The 19,796-nt window shown below is 42.1% G+C and overlaps 1 protein-coding gene across 1 annotated transcript in view; it reads left to right on the plus strand.

Annotated features, from left to right (window-relative positions):
• tgfb3 (transforming growth factor, beta 3) overlaps positions 1 to 19,796 on the plus strand; it is a 51,075-nt gene that overhangs the window by 21,440 nt on the left and 9,839 nt on the right. Inside the window, exons 2-4 of the mRNA XM_028822332.2 lie at positions 2,167 to 2,330; positions 13,709 to 13,838; positions 15,896 to 16,003. Of these exons, the coding sequence (XP_028678165.1) occupies positions 2,167 to 2,330; positions 13,709 to 13,838; positions 15,896 to 16,003 (402 nt within the window). The remainder of the gene's footprint in view (positions 1 to 2,166; positions 2,331 to 13,708; positions 13,839 to 15,895; positions 16,004 to 19,796) is intronic.

The raw sequence follows: 19,796 nt of genomic DNA on the forward strand, positions 1-19,796 counted from the left end.
CCTACTGTTAATGAAACTTTTGAGGTCTGCGCCTTGAGTGATGGGGAATGGGGGATGCAAAGTGAGACCTGAATCATTTTTTGTAGCAAAGCCCAAATATAGCAGGCATTTTAAATAAAGCAGCTGCCTGGTCTCACACAGCACCCTTCTCCAAACACTGTTTTGTGTTGGGAGAACTCACCTTGAACAGTGTCCCCAGTACCCTTGGAAGGAGTGAGTAAAGGAAAAGCAGAAAGCTGGCCTAATGAGTACTGCTCTGATAAGGGATCCCTAAATCATTGAAGGTGACCTCTCACCATCATCTTGGTCCTCACACCTACCCCCGTCATCTGTTGTATCAGGTGGTTACCACATCTGTCACCTTGTCTTTCTTCTATCCCTTGGTATTTGAAAGTAGGTGTCCCTGTTAAATGTTAATAATTTGAGGTGCTACCTGCCCCAGAATGTCCAGTACTGTATTGGTTCCTGAATTGTGCCTGACATTGCTAACAGACTCTGTCCTTCGAGAGCCATTTTCAGGAAATGAATAGATGGGTATCCAGGCTGCAAGTGATTTAGATATCTGCTGCTTGGACTTCCCTGTCAGTTTATGTTTGAGCCTGCATGGACGTGTTCGGGGAAGTGAGTTCATGGTTTTTGAATTGACTTGGCCCTGCAGTTTAAAGCCTGAGCGACTTATTCAGCAACCCTGACTATCTGCTTTGGTTTGTGAATGTTGGGCACCCCCCCTAATGAAATATGAGTAACATGACCGTTGGATAGTAACCATTAGTGGTGGCAAATGATTTTAAAAGATCCTTACTGGCTGCCAACTCAGGTTGTTCCATGCTTTCATATTCTGTTGTTGACTCGTGTTTTCGTTGTCGTGCCGTTGCTGCCCTGGTTTTAACATTACGGTTGTAGAGTGGCAGCTCCCTGTGTTTATTCTAGAGCCATGATGTCTTACAGGTTGAGGGCTCCATTTACTGTAGCAGAGCCTAGGTGGGACCTCTCATTCAGTTTAGTTAAGTCCAGTTTATTTTTTTTTCTTCTGCAACCAGCAATGCTAAACTGGATGAGCTGATAAAGAGAATGGATAGATGGTAAACCTTTCCCATTTCTTATTAAATCAATAAATGAGTTTAGCAATATATAAAATGAGTGCTTGTAGCTATTTGTAACACATTTTCTTTTCATCACAGGCACCATTTGCCCATTAATTGAAGTAAGTCTCTCTGGATTTGTTTTGCTGCCTTTTCGTTCCATAGGCCTGGGCTTAGTGTCACTGGTCTCTATGCAGTAAGCATATTCTCCTGGTGGCTTTTAATGCCTTCCTGAATATTTGGATGTCCGATCAATTGGCTAGTGTAATCCGACCAAGTCAAAGTGTGTGGGTTTGTGTGCCCTGTAATGGCCCAGTGCTTAGAGGGTTGGGACATCATATGTCCTCTGGTGTAGAAGAGGAGACCCTGCCCACCTGGAGTAATGCCAAAGTGGGTCACAGGTACCAAAATGGATGCGAATCCTCTCAGATGTGCCACTCCTGGCATCCTTTCCCTGACCATTTCAGTTTCAAAGTACCACACGTTAGGCTTTGTCTACCCTTGTTAACATGCCTCTTCATGTAAGTGTAGACATCTCTGCTGTGGAACCAGGGAGGTGACACTTGATCTTTGCTCCCTTAAGGCATCTGGGCATCACTACCCACTAGTTGTTCCAGTTTAGCTTACAGTGATGGACGGTGGTTGTCAGGATTTTTTCTGTCTACTAGCAGCCTTATTATCGGTTTTAAACAGAGTTGTGGTGGTTGCATTAGCAAGAGGCCCCCTACAAGATGTTCCTGTGGAGCTTCACGTCAGTGGTCCGAAGTATGTGTTTTGACTAGTTTAAAGGGTTAGCTGCTGTGTCTTCATATCACTGGTGACAGCGGGCATTTATAGGACCCAGGAGGAGGCGGGTTATTTTCCTGAGCAGTGTGAATCAAAAAAGTCCCATAGTTGAACTTTGTCTCCGAGCAGTTTTCTCGAAGAAGGCAGCCATCAACCCCCCTCTTGACTCTACTCTGCTGATGTCTCCTTTTGTTTTATCAGATCCAATTACATTGTCTGACTTAATAATATCAAGCTAAGTAAAGCATAATCACAAAGAGGGTCATTTAATTTTGTTTTTTTTCTTTTTATCTTGCAGATGACCTCCCCAACTGCCCAAAAGGGACTACCTCAAAAATGTTCCGTTTTAATGTATCCTCCATGGAGAAGAACTCCACCAACCTCTTCCGCGCCGAGTTTCGGGTACTGAGAGTCCCTAACAATAATGCCAGGAAAAACGAGCAGCGCATCGAACTTTACCAGGTGTGTACTGTTCATGCACCTCTTAAAAAATGGTTGTTCTTTAGGAGGTGAAGGCCATCTTTATTGACAGGGGGCTATCAAAGTCAAAGTAAAAGCTTTAAGGCACACTTGAGGAGTTGAGATGCTCTGGAATTTCAGAAGGTCCATTCATTATGTAGCATGTGATGCAGAAATCAACAGTGCTATATTGAAGCTCCCAGGACCTGGGTTCGATTTCCAGCTTGATCACCCTGTGATAGTTTTGGGGATTACAAGTGCTCCCTGTGTGCTTCATCTTCTTGTGACATCCCAATTAACAACTCTAAATAGGCTCGTCACATCTACTGCTCTGCTGTCACATGTGGAGTGGACGTTACATGCACCTCCTTGTCAATCCTGCACCACTACTGGGCCACAGCTACTTCAAAATATTGAGGTTATTGCTAAACTTAGGACATTTTTCCTTCCTGTATGTAGGAAGTACATGGATTTTAGAATTAATTTGTCCTGCTTTAATGTTTTCACATAAAATTAATTTATGGTGGAAAATGCACCATCTTGTAACTGTTTACTTGTATAAGTTTTGGCCTGCAGTGTACTAGATGCTTGATAACCCGTGGTAATTGGTTCCTGGAAAATTCAATGATTAGCATATTTTTCCATTAAGAGGATGGAGAATATTATAATTTTGCATTCGTTTCCCAAAAGCTTTGCTGCCAGCATATAAAATATTTTGAACTATTATTGTTAAAGAAATGATTACACATTATTAGAGCGGCATTACAATAATAATTTTTAATGATACAATGAATGTCATTCCCAAAATGAGATTCCAGAGATGTCTGGTCACCACTATCAGGTAGCATAGGGGTGGTCAACCCTGAGGCTGCAGAGCCGCTGTGTCTGCGGGCTTCCATTGCAGCTGATCCCATAAGCCGCAGCCAGCTCTGTCATTTATTGAACCTGACATACAAGCATACTTTGTGTTTTTCCCAGTTCATCCAGTCTGTAAACTTGCTGAGTTAACTGGCTCTGTGAAATTTGGTAAAGACGCATATTATTATTATTATTATAATTATAGCTACACAAGACTGCTTTCATTTACTTTTGTCTATTTCTCAGATGCCCATACATTTTTTTTATTCTATTTATTCTAAAGTGTGTACAGAGGTTCAGGCCTGATCAACATTGTCCTGCTGCCCTGCATCATAGGGTACGTACAGTACATTATCAAAAAGGCTTAATTCAATTAAGAGTTGCTGCAGCCTATCCTGGCAGCACTTGGCATAAAGTGCCGGGAAGGGGCACCATTTTATTACAGGGACTACATATACAACACCCAGTGTGGTGCCAGTTTAGAGTCATTGGTATAAGAGAGTCCATTTATCAAAAGTTTAGACGTAAAGAGACAGAAATGGCCACAAAAAACATACAGAATTCACGTATGCTTAAATTACTTACATGGCAAAGTGAAAATACTTGTTTGGGTCTTTCTCCCACACCTCGAAGACATGTTTTGAGGGCTGGAAACCCTAAATTGGCCCTGCGTGGTTGGGAGTGGATGAAGATGAATGATCCCTAAAATGCACTTGCGCCTCATCCAGTGCTAGTTTGTGACATTCGCTCACGAGCTTGGCTTCAAACCCTACGTTAAATTTTAAAATGAGAACACCACCCAGGAACTCATCATATAAATAATTTAGTCATGCCACTTACAATTTTTCAAGTACACTGCCTAATCACTGATATCAAATTCTTAGGTAATATTTTGAATTTAGTGACTGATTAGCATGAACATTTTTGTTGTTCGCATTGGTTGCCTCGCATCTCCAGGTTCAGTCTTGCGGTGTATTTGTATCATCACACACATCTCTTAGGCATGAGTTAGATTCACTGAAGACTCCACACAAAACCATGCATGTCTAAGATTCTCCACTCCATACAAAACCCTGATTACAGCGCATCACATTTTCCACATTTTGTTATGTTACAGCCTTATTCCAAAATGGATTAAATTCATTTTTTTCCTCAGAATTCTACACACAACACCCCATAATGACAACGTGAAAAAAGTTTGAGATTTTTGGAAATTTATTAAAAATAAAAAAAATTGAGAAAGCACATGTACATAAGTATTCACAGCCTTTGCCATGAAGCTCGAAATTGAGCTCAGGTGCATCCTGTTTCCCCTGATCATCCTTGAGATGTTTCTGCAGCTTAATTGGAGTCCACCTGTGGTAAATTCAGTTGATTGGACATGATTTGGAAAGGCACACACCTGTCTATAGAAGGTCCCACAGTTGACAGTTCATGTCAGAGCACAAACCAAGAAGTCAAAGGAATTGTCTGTAGACCTTTGAGACAGGATTGTCTCGAGGCACAAATCTGGGGAAGGTTACAGAATAATTTCTGCTGCTTTGAAGGTCCCAATGAGCACAGCGGCCTCCATCATCCGTAAGTGGAAGAAGTTCGAAACCACCAGGACTCTTCCTAGAGCTGGCCGGCCATCTAAACTGAGCGATCGGGGGAGAAGGGCCTTAGTCAGGGAGGTGACCAAGAACCCAATGGTCACTCTGTCAGAGCTCCAGAGGTCCTCTGTGGAGAGAGGAGAACCTTCCAGAAGGACAACCATCTCTGCAGCAATCCACCAATCAGGCCTGTATGGTAGAGTGGCCAGATGGAAGCCTCTCCTTATTAAAAGGCACATGCCAGCCCGCCTGGAGTTTGCCAAAAGGCCCCTGAAGGACTCTCAGACCATGAGAAAGAAAATTCTCTGGTCTGATGAGACAAAGATTGAACTCTTTGGCGTGAATGCCAGGCGTCACATTTGGAGGAAACCTGGCACCATCCCTACAGTGAAGCATGGTGCTGGCAGCATCATGCTGTGGGGATGTTTGCAGGAACTGGGAGACTAGTCAGGATAAAGGGAAAGATGACTGCAGCAATGTACAGAGACATCCTGGATGAAAACCTGCTCCAGAGCGCTCTTGACCTCAGACTGGGGTGACGGTTCATCTTTCAGCAGGACAACGACCCTAAGCACACAGCCAAGATATCAAAGGAGTGGCTTCAGGACAACTCTGTGAATGTCCTTGAGTGGCCCAGCCAGAGCCCAGACTTGAATCCGATTGAACATCTCTGGAGAGATCTTAAAATGGCTGTGCACCGACGCTTCCCATCCAACCTGATGGAGCTTGAGAGGTGCTGCAAAGAGGAATGGGCGAAACTGGCCAAGGATAGATGTGCCAAGCGTGTGGCATCATATTCAAAAAGACTTGAGGCTGTAATTGCTGCCAAAGGGGCATCGACAAAGTATTAAGCAAAGGCTGTGAATACTTATGTACATGGGATTTATCAGTTTTTTTAGTTTTAATAAATTTGCAAAAACCTCAAGTAAACTTTTTTCATGTTGTCATTATGGGGTGTTGTGTGTAGAATTCTGAGGAAAAAAATGAATTTAATCCATTTTGGAATAAGGCTGTAACATAACAAAATGTGGAAAAAGTGATGCGCTGTGAATACTTTCCAGATGCACTGTATGTATAACTTATTGAGGTGCGTGCATAAGTGCGCTCATCATGGGCTGACATCCCATCTGTGGTTGGTTCCTGCCATGTGCTGGACACTTCCCAGATAGGCTTTGAGCTGTCCATTCATTTGAGTGGCTCTCCCCACAATAAGGCAGCACTTGAATGTGTGCCCTGGGCTGTGCTACCTCTCACTTTTTCATGATATATCCATGGGCTCAGAAACAAGAGAGGGTGATAAATCAAATGCTGACAGCTTTTATTTTCCACTTAATAAACAAAACATGGCTGTTCTGTTGAGCGATCGGAGTATAAATAATGAACACATCCATGCACCAGGCAAATAAACCAGACTTCCTTTGTGGCCATGTTCCTGCCTATGGCACCGTGGTTCCCTATCACAACATAATAGTTTCAGATGCATTAGGCAATCTACGGTGTAAATCTGAATTCACCTTTTTATGTCTGACTGTTCACACTACAAATCTTAAAACTCAACATGTATTTTGAACATTTTAAATAATTATGTGTATAATTAACATATTTGCGTGTACATACTGTATATCTACTGTACATGGAGTTACACACTCACAGCTCAAGACTAGTGGGTTCAAATCCTTCGACTAATGGTTACCTATGTAGAGTTTGTGTTTTTCCTCCCATATCCCAAAGATGTGTGCCTTAGATTGGGTTGGCAGCCCTCAGATGGTGAGTGAGGCTGTAATCTGGTGGACCTGTGCACCCTACTGTGTTCAGTAATGGCTGGATAGACCAATGAATACTGCATTTTTGGTTATTACTGGTATAATTTCTAATAACAACAGGTTGAGTGTTTATGGTGAGTGGACTTTAATTTTACTCTGAGCAGTTGTCAACTGTTCACATGTATTCATGCTCAGTGTTATGTTATTTGTTCATGTAAAAATGTGTTTAATCAAGATTTCTCTTTTGCTTTTTAATATGATGTATTTGTGATACAGTATGTCCCATCTGGGAATAAACTTCTCATCTGGGTCAGTTCAGCTGAAAAAAAGCTATGGTGACACAATATTGCAGTGAGTAGTAGTGTTGCCTCGCAGGTCCTGCATCCTGAGCTGAAACTGATTAGCCAGTTGCACCCCATGCTTACATTTGCATGTTCTCCCTTTGTCTCCATGAGCCTTTTCTGCTGGCACCCCTCCCAAATCCAAATATGTGTGAGCTGGGATAACTGGTGATTCCAAATTGCCCAGTGTCAGTGTGATGGGATGTATGTGGTGCACCATCTAGGGTTGGTTCCTTCCTTGTGTCAGTGCTACCAGTTAGGCCTTGGCCCCCTCACCTTGAATTGGGCTGTTATGAATATCCAGCTAGCAAGCCATAATCAAGCCACATCAGTACTGAGGGGGCAGGCTTGGTATAAATCAGAAAGAAGCCCTGGATTTGGTGTCTGTCCACCATAGATTCACACACCCGACACTCCTTGATATGAGGGCAGTATAAAGTCACACTGTAACATGCATGTCTCTGGGGCTCACACCTAGCCTGTATAGAATGATTTAATGTGCTGTTCTCCTCTGGCTGCTATCATTAGTTCCCGTCCAATTATGCTGTTTAATATTACAGTAAACCACATCATCAAAACAGCTATGCTGTCAGTGGGCTATGAGGTCCTGTCCTTGACTGGAACCATGGGCTCCTTGTCTGCATCTGGTTTGGTGAATTAGCACAACAGAATGAATTTCCACTTCTGGGCTTGGTAGTGACGTCACAAACCTTGGCCAATCCTGTCCTATCAGCCCAACTACAGTTTGGAGCTGGGGGTATTTAATATGGTAAAAGAGGCCATCAACATGGATGATCTGAAAGTGTTCACACAGGTAATTCTTTTGGACCTTGTTGCCATTAAGGGTAAAAGTTTGACCAATTCAGTGAACATTGACAAGCTTGAAACGGGTGATGCTGGGCAACTAAATCCCCAGGTATTATCAAAAAACAATTAAGGAAGATTAAGCTTCCATTGCAGCTAGCCAGGAGAGTACAGAATTGTTATTTTTTTGTAATTGCATCAAACAAGTTGTTTTTATTGCTAGTGTACTTTAAATGTATTCGGAATCTTCAAAGGATGTGTAAACACTGACCGAAACATTACTTTTGCTAACAGATAGTGTTTAAATGGGATGATCAGATGGCCTGTGTTTCCCCAGTTAAAGTGTCTCATATTTCATTACGTCTCATAATCAGACATTGCGCTGTTCAGTGCCTTTCTAGCTGTACTCTTGTTCATTACATGTAACCAGCAGTAACACCAATTCTATTCAAGACACCAAAGATCTGACTAATCCTATGCCCTGGTGCTGTCACCCCACCTACCAGCCCCACTTAAAATGAAACACCGCCTCCTGTCTCCCTTCTTACTCTTATGGGGCGAGAACCCCAGCACTAGATGACCCACCTCTTTCGTTCGTGTATTTTCTACAGTGTTTGAGTGAAGAGCTGCGGGGAGCCAGCGTGTGTCATGGCAGCTTAGAGTACAAGGCAGTATCCTAAATGAGCTACAAGTCCATTTCAGATTACACTGGCCAGTTAAACTTCTACATACAAGAGCAGGCCCAGGGAGAATAAGCAATGTCCACAAAGGCAGTGACTTTCCTAGGGATTTGAACTCGGGTCTCTGGAGCTATTCTCTAAAAACATGAGTGAAACATTAAACATATAGACCTGCAGTCAAAGCCTGTATGGGGTGCAACAACAGTAGACATAGCCACAAGAATCCAGTAGCAATGAAATGTAAAGAAGGCAATATCAGATTGCAAGATAAAAGTCATCTTCATGCAAGGACATTGGAGTCAGAAAATACCTGCCAGTGTGTGCCGTCCAGCACATACTGTAGATGTGAGATTGGAGACAAATATTTCAAAAGAATGTTGTTTTCATTCATTATTTTCTTACCGTGACAAGCTGGCACCCTGCATACACAGAAGAATTAGGTTTACGACCGGGCCCAGCTGCACCCCTGCTCAACACCTTGAAGGGGGCAAAAGTAAAGGATAAGCAGGACCTGAAATGAACCTGCATGAGGAGACAAGCAGTGAAGTTCTCTTTGAGTGCAATCTAAGCAGCTACAGGCACCTTGCAGGCTCGGCTCTGCCGTTGCTCCAGTAATTGTCCTCACTCACTCATATTGAATGATATCAGCCATACGGAGGCCACAGTCGATTCATTGAAAAGCTGGAGCAGTCCATCTGCAGGTACATGAATATAAGGGACTGGATGCAGAAGCAAAAAACACTTGGATAAGGAAATGAGATTCAGAAGCAGTGCTTGGCCTGCAATGCCAGGGTTTAAACGGTAATCTGCCAACTGCAGACAATTTCTGGGAAAAAGATCATTATCTGGGATTGAAACATATTTTTATATCGGTGTGGGCGTGCATGTATGAAATCCGTTAAGCTTCTTCATGGTTTTAGGATGCATGGCAGAGCCGATCAGACACATCTAAGCTGGGAATCAAATGCACCTGTCCTATGGGGATACCTTCTAGCATTTTCCAGTTGAAATCCCAGCCGGCAGGCTGCAAGTGATCAGTTTCCATCATTTCCTGTCTTTGAGACACTGGGCTCTCGACTTCTTTTGCGGCGTACCATTTTCTGGGGGAGTCAGCAGACCGAAATCTGAATGCACACGAAACAGAAACCCTGTTGTATTTAAGAGAAAAAAAATACATAAATATTACACCTTATGTCCTGAACCTTTCAGAAGCCTCCTTGGAAAGAGCAGAACAATTCAGGAATTCAGAAGTGACCCTCAAGTCCTAATGCCATTTGCAGATGTGCTTGTAACATCTGGTAAAGAGATGCAGCGGAGTTCACAAACTCGATGAAAATATTCGACCCGTTAAATGGAGCCCGTTATGAACTGACAACATGAGTGCGACGCACAGGCCCCGCTGCTGCACTACAGCTGAAGGTTATTTATAACTGTAAGCCACACCAGGAGGTCTCAAAGCCAGTGAAGGGCCGAGTTCACCCAGGTGGTGGCACCTGCATGAAGGGCACAGGGTAGGGGGAAGTGGAAGATCTGATCTCTTGTGTGTCCAATTACTGAATAACTTGTTCACTTACTGTAGTGCCCAGTTATAAAAATCACATATAGATGTGTGTCTTAGTCCCTGCGATGGCCAAATCTCATTGACAAAGGCTCCTACCTTCCATGAGCCTGAAAAGGAGTGAGTGAGTTTGAAGTGCGAGTTAATGAATTCAGAGTCCCTTCATCATGGAAAGGTGCTACAAGTCATTTTGAGGCAGTTATGGTGGCCTGGTCTCCAAACTGCCCACCGAGTAGCCTAATTGCCTGCTTTCCAAGAGCAGAAGGGGCCATTTGTACTTGACGCCTGTAATGTATGGTGGCCAGCAAAGTGTCCCAAAGCCCCAGAGTCATGGAGTTCTGCGTCTGTGGTGGTTTTTTTTTTTTTCGCCATATCCCCAAAATGTGCTTATCTGGTTAAACGGCAGCTCCAAATTGGATGAATTCTCTGTAGACACATTCTGGCAGCAAATTTTTATTTCCTGGTCTTTTCTGGTATTTGCTGTCACCCACCAAAAGTGATGTCAGATTTTAGTTGCTGGGAATGAAAACGCAGTGACGACAGACACAAGACAGAATTATTACACCCTAACTGGGGAATCCGCCCCAGTGCACATCAAGCTAGCAACAAATGTCTCCGGACTGCAACGGAAACTGGATAATTGTCCGTTCTATTTAAAGGCCAGTTCTTATCTCCCCAGAACATTATGGGAGCTATCAGGCCTGTTGCTCTTACTGTGAGAACAGGGACCCTCGAGACTTTATGAGATTAGGATCATCGAAAAAGACGAATAGCTGGGGGCTCTGAGCTGAGCCACCCACCACACAGGGTGGCCTGCTAGTTCTGTGCAGGGTAAACCGGGACCATTCTCAATAGTTTCTTATTCATCACAAATGTTGTTTTGATAAACTTAATTCCTTGACATTGGACTTTGAACTTTAAACTGTGATCCTGCAGTTTACATTCAAACTTGGACCCCAAGTGAGTCTCCTCTTGTTAAGACACTTATGGTAAAAGCACCAGACGAGTACAGTATATGACAATGTAAAAAATGAATTGAAATTGACTGCTGACACCAAGATGCCTTTACAAGTATTTCCTAATTACCAGGAAATATTCAATGAAGACCCAATGGTTAACGAGAACATTAAGAGGTTGCACTGGCATAGTTCAAGCAGGACTTCCTGAGGCACATGAAGTCAAGGAAACTCCAGTGGGTTATGCCCCCAAAAACCTGTTGTCATGAACTTTTGGGGCCAAGTGTTAGAATTCTGTTATCTTGATTATGGATTTATGCAGACCTTTGCAGGCAAACCTTCACTGTCACTCACTTGGGGTGGGAGCTTCATCTGTAACGAATAAAGGTGTCCACTAGAATGGCACATTTCTGGAGCTGCAGTCTGTTCCTGCTCAGCTTGCCTCATAAACACAGAAGGCATGTTTTCTTAAAACTTTTGCTGCTTCATAGTGGACATACAGTATATGATAAGTTTAAACCTTTTTTCATGTTTGGACCCTGGTTTCCTTATTAAAATGTGCAAGAATAGACAAAGTATTTTAAAAATGTTTAAAAAACACTTCACTTTAGAACACAATCTTATGTGGCGCATTAATATATACTGTGATTGCGAAGAAATAATTTTGAAATTTCCAAACTGAAATGCTGTCTACCATAAAGAGGCTACTTGGTCCAGTTCTGTCCAGCCCTGGGTCCTCATTAATAAAATTTGGCATGAATTTGAGCATGAATATATGTGTATGTGAAAAAAACAGAAAATGCATATACCAAAAAAAATCATATTTAAAAAAAAAAAAAAAAACTGGAGTACGCACATTTTTACGGTTTACCCTTAATAAATCACAATCACTTTGTACATGTGTGTACATGAACGCACCTCGAACGCCACCCTGAAACACTGATATGTGGAGTAGGCTAATCAACCTCGTACATATGCTATCCATGCTGTAGATTGTCACTGGCTGGCAGAGCAGCCTCTCCCACCAGACATACCAAGACCCTGGCACCTGCATTCAGGAGAGAGAACGTGATCGTGCATAGCATTATAGCACCTCTCCTCTGTGATCTGGGGGTGTGGGAAAGGCTTAAGGTGTCAGCGTATGAGTGGGTAGCCGCTATCACCTGGCACATGTAATGACGTGATTGCTGTTACAATGAATAGCATAGGCCATAAAAAACACTGAAAGTTCAGCCAGTTACCTTACCAACAAGCCATTCACCACATACAGCACCATCAATTCTGCCAAAGCTACTTTGCCATGACATTAGTCAGCCACATCTTGGCATCACAGATGGCTTGTCTATTTCTTGCTAGATGCTGTTGTTGCAATATGAGAGCAGTAAATTGCTCTGATTAGGTTAGCAGAACAGGACCCTGTTTTCTATGCTGGCAAAGACAGGTTATGTTTTCTGTATGTGCACCCACAAAATACAAAACTGAATATAGTGACTCTTCTGTCAGTTAATGGCTTCTAGCACAGAGGGCATTACAGACTGAAGCTTTGCTGAGATATTCCTGACCTGACACCCAGTTCTCTGACAAGTGACAGCAGGAAGCCGATAGATAAACTGACAAAAAACCAAAAAAAAAAAGTTATTCAGTGCAAATACATAGCATAGGCCTAAAATACTGTACAGTCTGTGCATCACTTCATCACATTTGACATGTAATTTGTTTGTCATGTCAACGCACATTATAATAATGGTTCAGTGATATGAATTATTATATGTGTGAGTTTTCATTTAGCTGGTTTAGCCGTATTTCCGTGCTTGATAAGGGGTGTTGTCACTTCTCTGTTCCTCACAAATGTTGAGTATGGATGGGTCAGAGCTGCTGTAAATATACCAACGTTCACCTGTCAAGTTTTCGTTTATAAATCCCGACATTTGCATGGGAAGTTACGTACACACATTTCAAGCCTCTTTTTTTGCACGCAAGCTTTAGACATGAGACCCCTGGACTGTGTGCTGCTACCTACCTGCCAATCCTCATTTTTAAAAAAGTAATAGAATCGTACTTCTCAGTACTTGGGAACACTGCCAATCCCTCAAGGCCTCAGTCTCTGTCCAAAAACACAGTCAGACTGGGTTTAACCGCACTCTTGTGTCCAGTATCGACATTGCCCACTTACCCACAGCTGCAAATGACACCCCCACCCACCGCCATGTTAAGAACCTCTCCTGCTAGGTAGGTGCTGTCATTTGGAGGGTTTCGTTAGCTTAGGAAACCTCTTACCAGCGGGTCATCTCTTTGGCACTTCTCATAGGCCTGTTGTGTGCTTCAACCATGTGAGACACTGCTGCCACCTCCTTCTAGTCTACACACACGGCACGCCTTTCTTTCTTTCAGTAAAACAGCTGCACTTCAAGTTTAGCACATGGCCTGTCTAGCGATTGCCAGCAGGTAGTGCACTGTGGTGCACTTCACAAGTTACTTAAAAGTATAGTTTCTTCATATACAGTAAGATCGGAAAGTGCAGATTCATTCCCATACTAACTTTTGAGTATTGAATGCCATTGTGCAGTCTCTCTGGACATCATTGAGCTGTTCTTCATGAGAACGTGTGACCAGCCAGTTAAGAATGTCTTAACATCCAATCAGCTGGTGTAAACCTGCCATCTGCTTCTAGAGCCAATAGGATCGTCTATGGGAACTGCACACACTATTATGCGACACCTGTGTTATTGTCCTTGGAGATGTTAACTCAAAGATTATAGTTATGGACGAGATCCTGTGTGACCGGTGTCATACTGAACACAGTAACGATGGTCCTTTTCATCTTTTCAGATCCTGAAGACTGATAATCACATACCAAAGCATCGATACATCAGTGGAAAGAACGTCTTGACGAAGGGTCAGAAGGAGTGGATATCCTTCGATGTCACTGAGACCGTTAAGGAGTGGCTCACCTACAGAGGTTAGTGCTGGGATCACGGATGGGCTGGCAAATGGAGATGAAGCTGGACAGCAGGAGTCCCATGTCAAAGATTAAACTATAGTATACTACGACAAGTAACTGGAGTGGGAGGACTACGATTTGAGTCGGACTCGCGGAAAAACACATCTCTCAAACCTGCCCTTCTTTTTTTGACAGCTGGGTCTGGCATCAGTGTTTATTTGTCTTCCTTGTCTCTCATCTTTGTCATTTTACTGGTTCACTACTGGCTTTTAATTGGTTAACTGTAGCATTTTTTGAAATTGTGTTTTAATTTCATTGATCCATTAGTGAGGATGTGGTGAGACACTCCAACTGTTGCTCAGTTTCATTATGTCGTCACTGTCGCTATCTATCTATTCTACATGATATGTAACGCCAATACAACAGGAACACGGTTGGCGTCCCAGTTCCGTGTTAGTTTTGTATTGTGTTGTCGTCATACTGTTGCTCAGAAATGAGTAGAAGAGTGACTCCATCACACTCAGTTCATTAGCTAATGGCCTTAAAATCACAGCATCACCATTGGCAAAGTTGTCCTTAGGAACCATCATAACTGGAAGCTTTCGAGGATTGAAGACATTCACCATTTGGACAGTAAAGCTCAAGGTTCAACTCCGGTCAGTAATGGCCAGTGTGGCTTCCATAAGTCACTTCACTTGCCAGTGCTGAAATCGTAGAAAAATAAAAAACAGCAGTACTGTGAACTAGTTATGATGTGTAAGATGCTTTTAAATAAATGAATGTTGTATTAGTGTAAATGAGCAAAATGTCCTCTTCAACTACGTTGTATGTCTGGGCATCTCATTCCTAACTCTGCCAGCCCGCATTTCTGGCTTCTGTTGTTCCATCAATATCCTCAAGTGTAGGTTTCCATTACAGTCAATATGCTGATGTATACAAGGATTCTAAAAATGTGAATCCTGTTTCGTGTTCAGTCTTTTGTGGTCAAGACTGTTGGAATTGGATGGTCCCTTTAGTTGATGCCCATAGCCGGCCTTCCAGGGCATGATGTGACTAGAATCGCACACAATTATACCAGTAGGTGCCGTCACTAGTGCTTTGTACATTTTGAGCAGGAAGTAACGTCAACTCTTTAAATGCTGGAGCACATTGCCTTGTGTTAGTGTACATCAGTGCTTCTTTAAGCTCACCAAGTTACACCTCATCTTTATAATTTACATTTTGCTACATTTTCCACATATAATTAGCATCCTTGTAATGACGGTCATTTTAAAATGGGGAGAAGGGCGCAGATCATATTTGAGCAGGTGAGCAACGGAGACCCACATAACAAAATGCCATGCACCGTGGGCAGTAAAGTCTAGCACCCCTACACTTTTTTTAAAAAAACACAATTATTGATGAGCTCACAACTAGAAATAGGGTACTGCCTATCTAAATATCTTCTGTGAGCAAAACAAAGAAGAGACCTTCACCAATTAATGAAGGCTACACTGAAAGAGGCATACATGTGTGCAGTCAGGCATTTCAATGGGCAGAGAAAGACTACTCAGCTGGGAGGAAAAAAAGAAGAAACGCTCCTGGCACAAGAAGAAGCGTGTCAGCCCACAAAGGCCTAATCAGATGATGCACACTGGGATGTGTCTCTTTCCAGCAATAACACAAAGCATACACGTGACACCAGTGCAGTTAAATGGAGAGATCAAAATAAAGGTAGAGGAGCAGAGAAAAGAAAAAAAAGTAAAAAAGATAAATGCGCTTGGCTACATGCTGAACGTGACTTGCCTGACTTGAAGAGTTACAGGCCATGAGGGAGAGGAGTGTAAAGCTCAGATTAAAAGTTTGACACACTTTCTTTGCATATACCGTGGTGAGGGTAGGGAGAGGCTCCGCTCTTTTATCCTGAAACTACATCTTCAGCCTCTGCCACATGAGAGACAATGTCTGCCTTTTAGTCTCACGTTTCTCCAGTACAGGTTTATGTTTTTTAAATTGCGATTACAATCGAGGTAGATTATGGTACAAAGCAGTCACCTTCACACTTGTTTACCATACAATTTGCTTTATTTTTCTAGAGACCAACCTTGGGCTGGAAATCCGTGTGCATTGCCCCTGCCACATGTTCCACCCGAAGGGGGACATCAGTGACAACATCAATGAAGTTTTGGAGGTCAAGTTCAAAGGTATGACACTGTGCATAACCCAAAAAAAGGTTACCAGACGTGCCCCTGCTATCCATCCGCAAGTTAAAACAGACATCCCAGGTTTTCTTACAGGTCTTTGGTTTAAATGTGAGATTTTTACTTTTTCTTCTTTGGAGACAAAGATGTGAACTGCGGAGTTCCCTTTGAAGCTGCTTGTCTTTATAGTGAGCTTTGACTGAATCTTTCGAAAATCTGATGTTGTGAGATTCATGCAAACATTTGGCATCATTTTTCTCAGCTTTTGTTTTAGATACAGCTAGATCAAATTATATCACGGTTTCCAATCTTCTCTTGCTGGCTGGCATGGTAAGGCTGCTTAGGGGACTGACTGTTTTCAAGTGCGGGGCTGGAGCAGAGGATACTGTTATGTTGCTGACCTGTGGTCACTTTGTTTCCCACCATTCAAAGAGCAATACACCTGAGCAGTTGGTGTTACTTTCAAAAGTATGGTGGTTAACAGTACATATGATTACAAATGTAAAAAGAAGTTGGGAGGATATTGGATCATCACCAATTAGAAAGTCACAAGCACATCAGCAGCAACATAATTTTACGAATTTTGAGCTACTACTATTAGAGCATTGGAACATCAGGACAATCTAGATGAGAACAGGCCATTTAGCCCAACAAAGCTCACCAGTCCTATCCACTTAATATTTCCAAAATAACAAAAGTTTTGAAATCCCTAAAGTTCTAGGGCCTCATGCATAAACAGTACGTACACACAAAAATGACATGGTGAAGTATCAAAACCAAACACATTTTCATGGCAGCCTCACCCCCGTGCAGTTTTGTGCATCTCAATTTTTTTGTGTGTATGAACATTTCCACTTTTGTCTGAACTCCATGTTTTAGTGTGAATTCTATGCACAGCACTACACGAGGCCCCTGCTGTCTACCACACTATTTGGTAGCCTACTCTCTGTGTCTATGGTTTCCTGTGTGAAGAACAACTTACTAAAGTTTGTTCAAAATTTACCTTCACAAGTTCCCAACTGTGTCCCCATGTTCTTGATGAACTCAATTTAAAATAACAGTCTCGATCCACTGTACTAATTCTCTTTATAATTTTAATCATTTCAGTCATGTCTCCTCTTAATCTTCTTTTTCTTAAACTGAAAAGGCTCAGCTCTTTGATCCTTTCCTCATAATTAGAATAACGTTTCGTTGTCCTTAACGGCTTCACAACTATCTGGCAGTTGACTGTGTTGAGTCCACTACGACTCGTAAGGCCTTCTCATGAGGTGTACTTCTGATTTTCAGACCTCCCGTTGTGTATTCAAACCTAACATTTTAACTTCATATGTGTAATACTTTAGATTTATTGACATTAAATTTCACCTGCCACAAATCTGCCAAAGCCTGTATGCTGTCCAAATCTCTCTGTAATAATTCAACAGATTGTAGATCATCTGCAAAGTTAACCAGCTTGTTATTTATATTTCAATCTAAATCATTTATTATAAATAGCACTGACCCCTGTGGAACACCACTCTTAACATCGGCCAGTTCTGAGAAGGTCCCTCACACCATCGCCCTCTGCTTCTTGTGTCTGAGCCGATTCTGCACCCACCTAAAAACATCACCCTGAACTCCGAACCTCTTTTAGTTTGATGCCCAACCTTTTCATGCGGCACCTTATCAAATGCTTTATGAAAGTACAGAAAAATAATATAATATTACACTTACCCATTTGTTGCTTCCTCATTGAATTCCAGCAAGTTGGTAAATTGACCTTCCCTTTCTGAACCCATGTCATGTGCTGCCTAATCTTTCCTTAATAATTCCTTCCATTAATTTACCTGTGATGCAAGTTAAGTTTACTGGCCTATAGTGGCTTGGAGTTGCCTGGTCACCATTTTATATAACAGGGTAATATTTGCCATTTTCTAGTCCTTTGGAATTTCCAGAGTGTGCAGCGACTTCCTAAAAATGTGCATCAAGGGTTTAAATATGCACTCGCTATATTCCTTAAATTTTATCTGGTCCTGGTGATTGGTTTGATTTCAGCCTATTTAATCTAAGCTATACTTCTTCTCCCTCTACAATTTTGAAATCACTCAGTACCTCCTTAGTGGGAGGTCATCTTCTTGCTCACATGTGAAGACCTCAGATTAATACGAGTTTATAGCATCTGCTATTTCACCAACTGTATTTTTAATTCCCCTTTACTATTCCTGATGCACTTCTCCTCCTACTTGTCTTTAGCCTTATCTGCTATATTCCTCACTAGCCTACCCAATAACCTTCTTAATGGATACCCTCGTGTCCTCATACGCCCCCTGATTACCATTGGAGGTATTAGTGTTTTACGCCTTACACAGTTGTTCAGAACTTTTTATTAACCCACTGCTGATGTTTTTTTCTTTTTTTGTACTAACTCCAGCTTTGGATATCCCTGTTCCGTATTATGTGTAAAATGATTCACTGCTCATCAGATATCTTCACATTTAAAAGCTTTACCTCTTTTATAATTTGCTGCATCTGTTTAAAATTTGCCCTACCAATGTAAACTTGACAGTTTTAGTCTTTACATCTGTGCTCTTCCAAAGTACTAAGAATTGTATTACATTATGGTCACTTGACCCTGGTGGTTCAATCACCTCTACACCCTCACTCAATTCTATCTTGATTATTACAAAATACTAAATCCATACAGGCCCAGAGTTGGTGCTTTAACATATTGTGTTAAAAACAGTCACTGATTACATCTAAAAACTCCTGCTCTTGTGCTCTGCTATTTGCAGTTAATATTTGGGTAGTTAAAGGTCCCCCCCCCATGACTGTAACTTTCCCCTTTAAACTTGTCTATGAAATGACTGTCTGCATTTTTTACAGCACACTCCTAAAAGAAGACCTCGTTCCCCAATGCTTTCCAGACAAAGTCAGATCTCCTAAGATGGGGCTCATCAGCCAACTGAAGAAGACTTGCATTTAAATTCTGTTTTGCATAAATGGCAACAACCCCCCTCCATTTCTGTTCTGTCCATCCCTCCTACAAATGTGTATCCTTCTATGTTATAGAATCTGTTATTTATCCAGGTTTCAGATTACTGGTAAAACATCATAACTATGCTCAGCAACATACAACTCCAACTGACTTGTTTTATTTTTTTATACTTCTAGCATTAAGGCAAGCTATTTTTAAAGTTGTTTTACTTTTACACTTAAACTTTGGTTTAAAACTTACATTAGTATGCATATTTGGTCTTACACCATTGTTCGTCTCCTCATGTACCTCGGTTCCGTTTGTGTGCTTGCACAATGTGAACATCACGGTTGTGTCTACAAAGACGTAGCAGACGTTCACATGTGTCACATGGTTCGAGGTAGAACTTGCTGCCTGTCCTGGTGCTGTGTAACGCACAGCTCCACAGGCTGAGGCTCAATGCTGCATTCACGTGCCATTGGGATTTTCATAGCGCCCAAGCTAAATTATCCCGATTTGTGGCTTCAAGCTCGTCGGGCAATCACGTGGAAATTCCAAATCAGAAACTTGTATTTGCATATGAAAGAAGCATAAATTCTAAAATGGACACTGCTTTTGAGGGTTCCCTCACGTCCCAAAGGGATGTAGATTCACTTTATGGACAACACCGTGATGGCCAGGCATGAATAATTATGCCCTCTAATGGATTGGTGCCCTGGACATGATGCCGCTGAAGTAGGTTCTTTGACCCTGTAGTGGTCTAAGAGGATTCTGGGAGTGGAAGAACAATTAAAGCTTTCCAAATGCCTTCATTCACCCTTTACCTCTAACTAGCACTCCATC

This window comes from Erpetoichthys calabaricus, chromosome 16, assembly GCF_900747795.2.
Source record: "Erpetoichthys calabaricus chromosome 16, fErpCal1.3, whole genome shotgun sequence".
Taxonomy (NCBI): domain Eukaryota; kingdom Metazoa; phylum Chordata; class Cladistia; order Polypteriformes; family Polypteridae; genus Erpetoichthys; species Erpetoichthys calabaricus.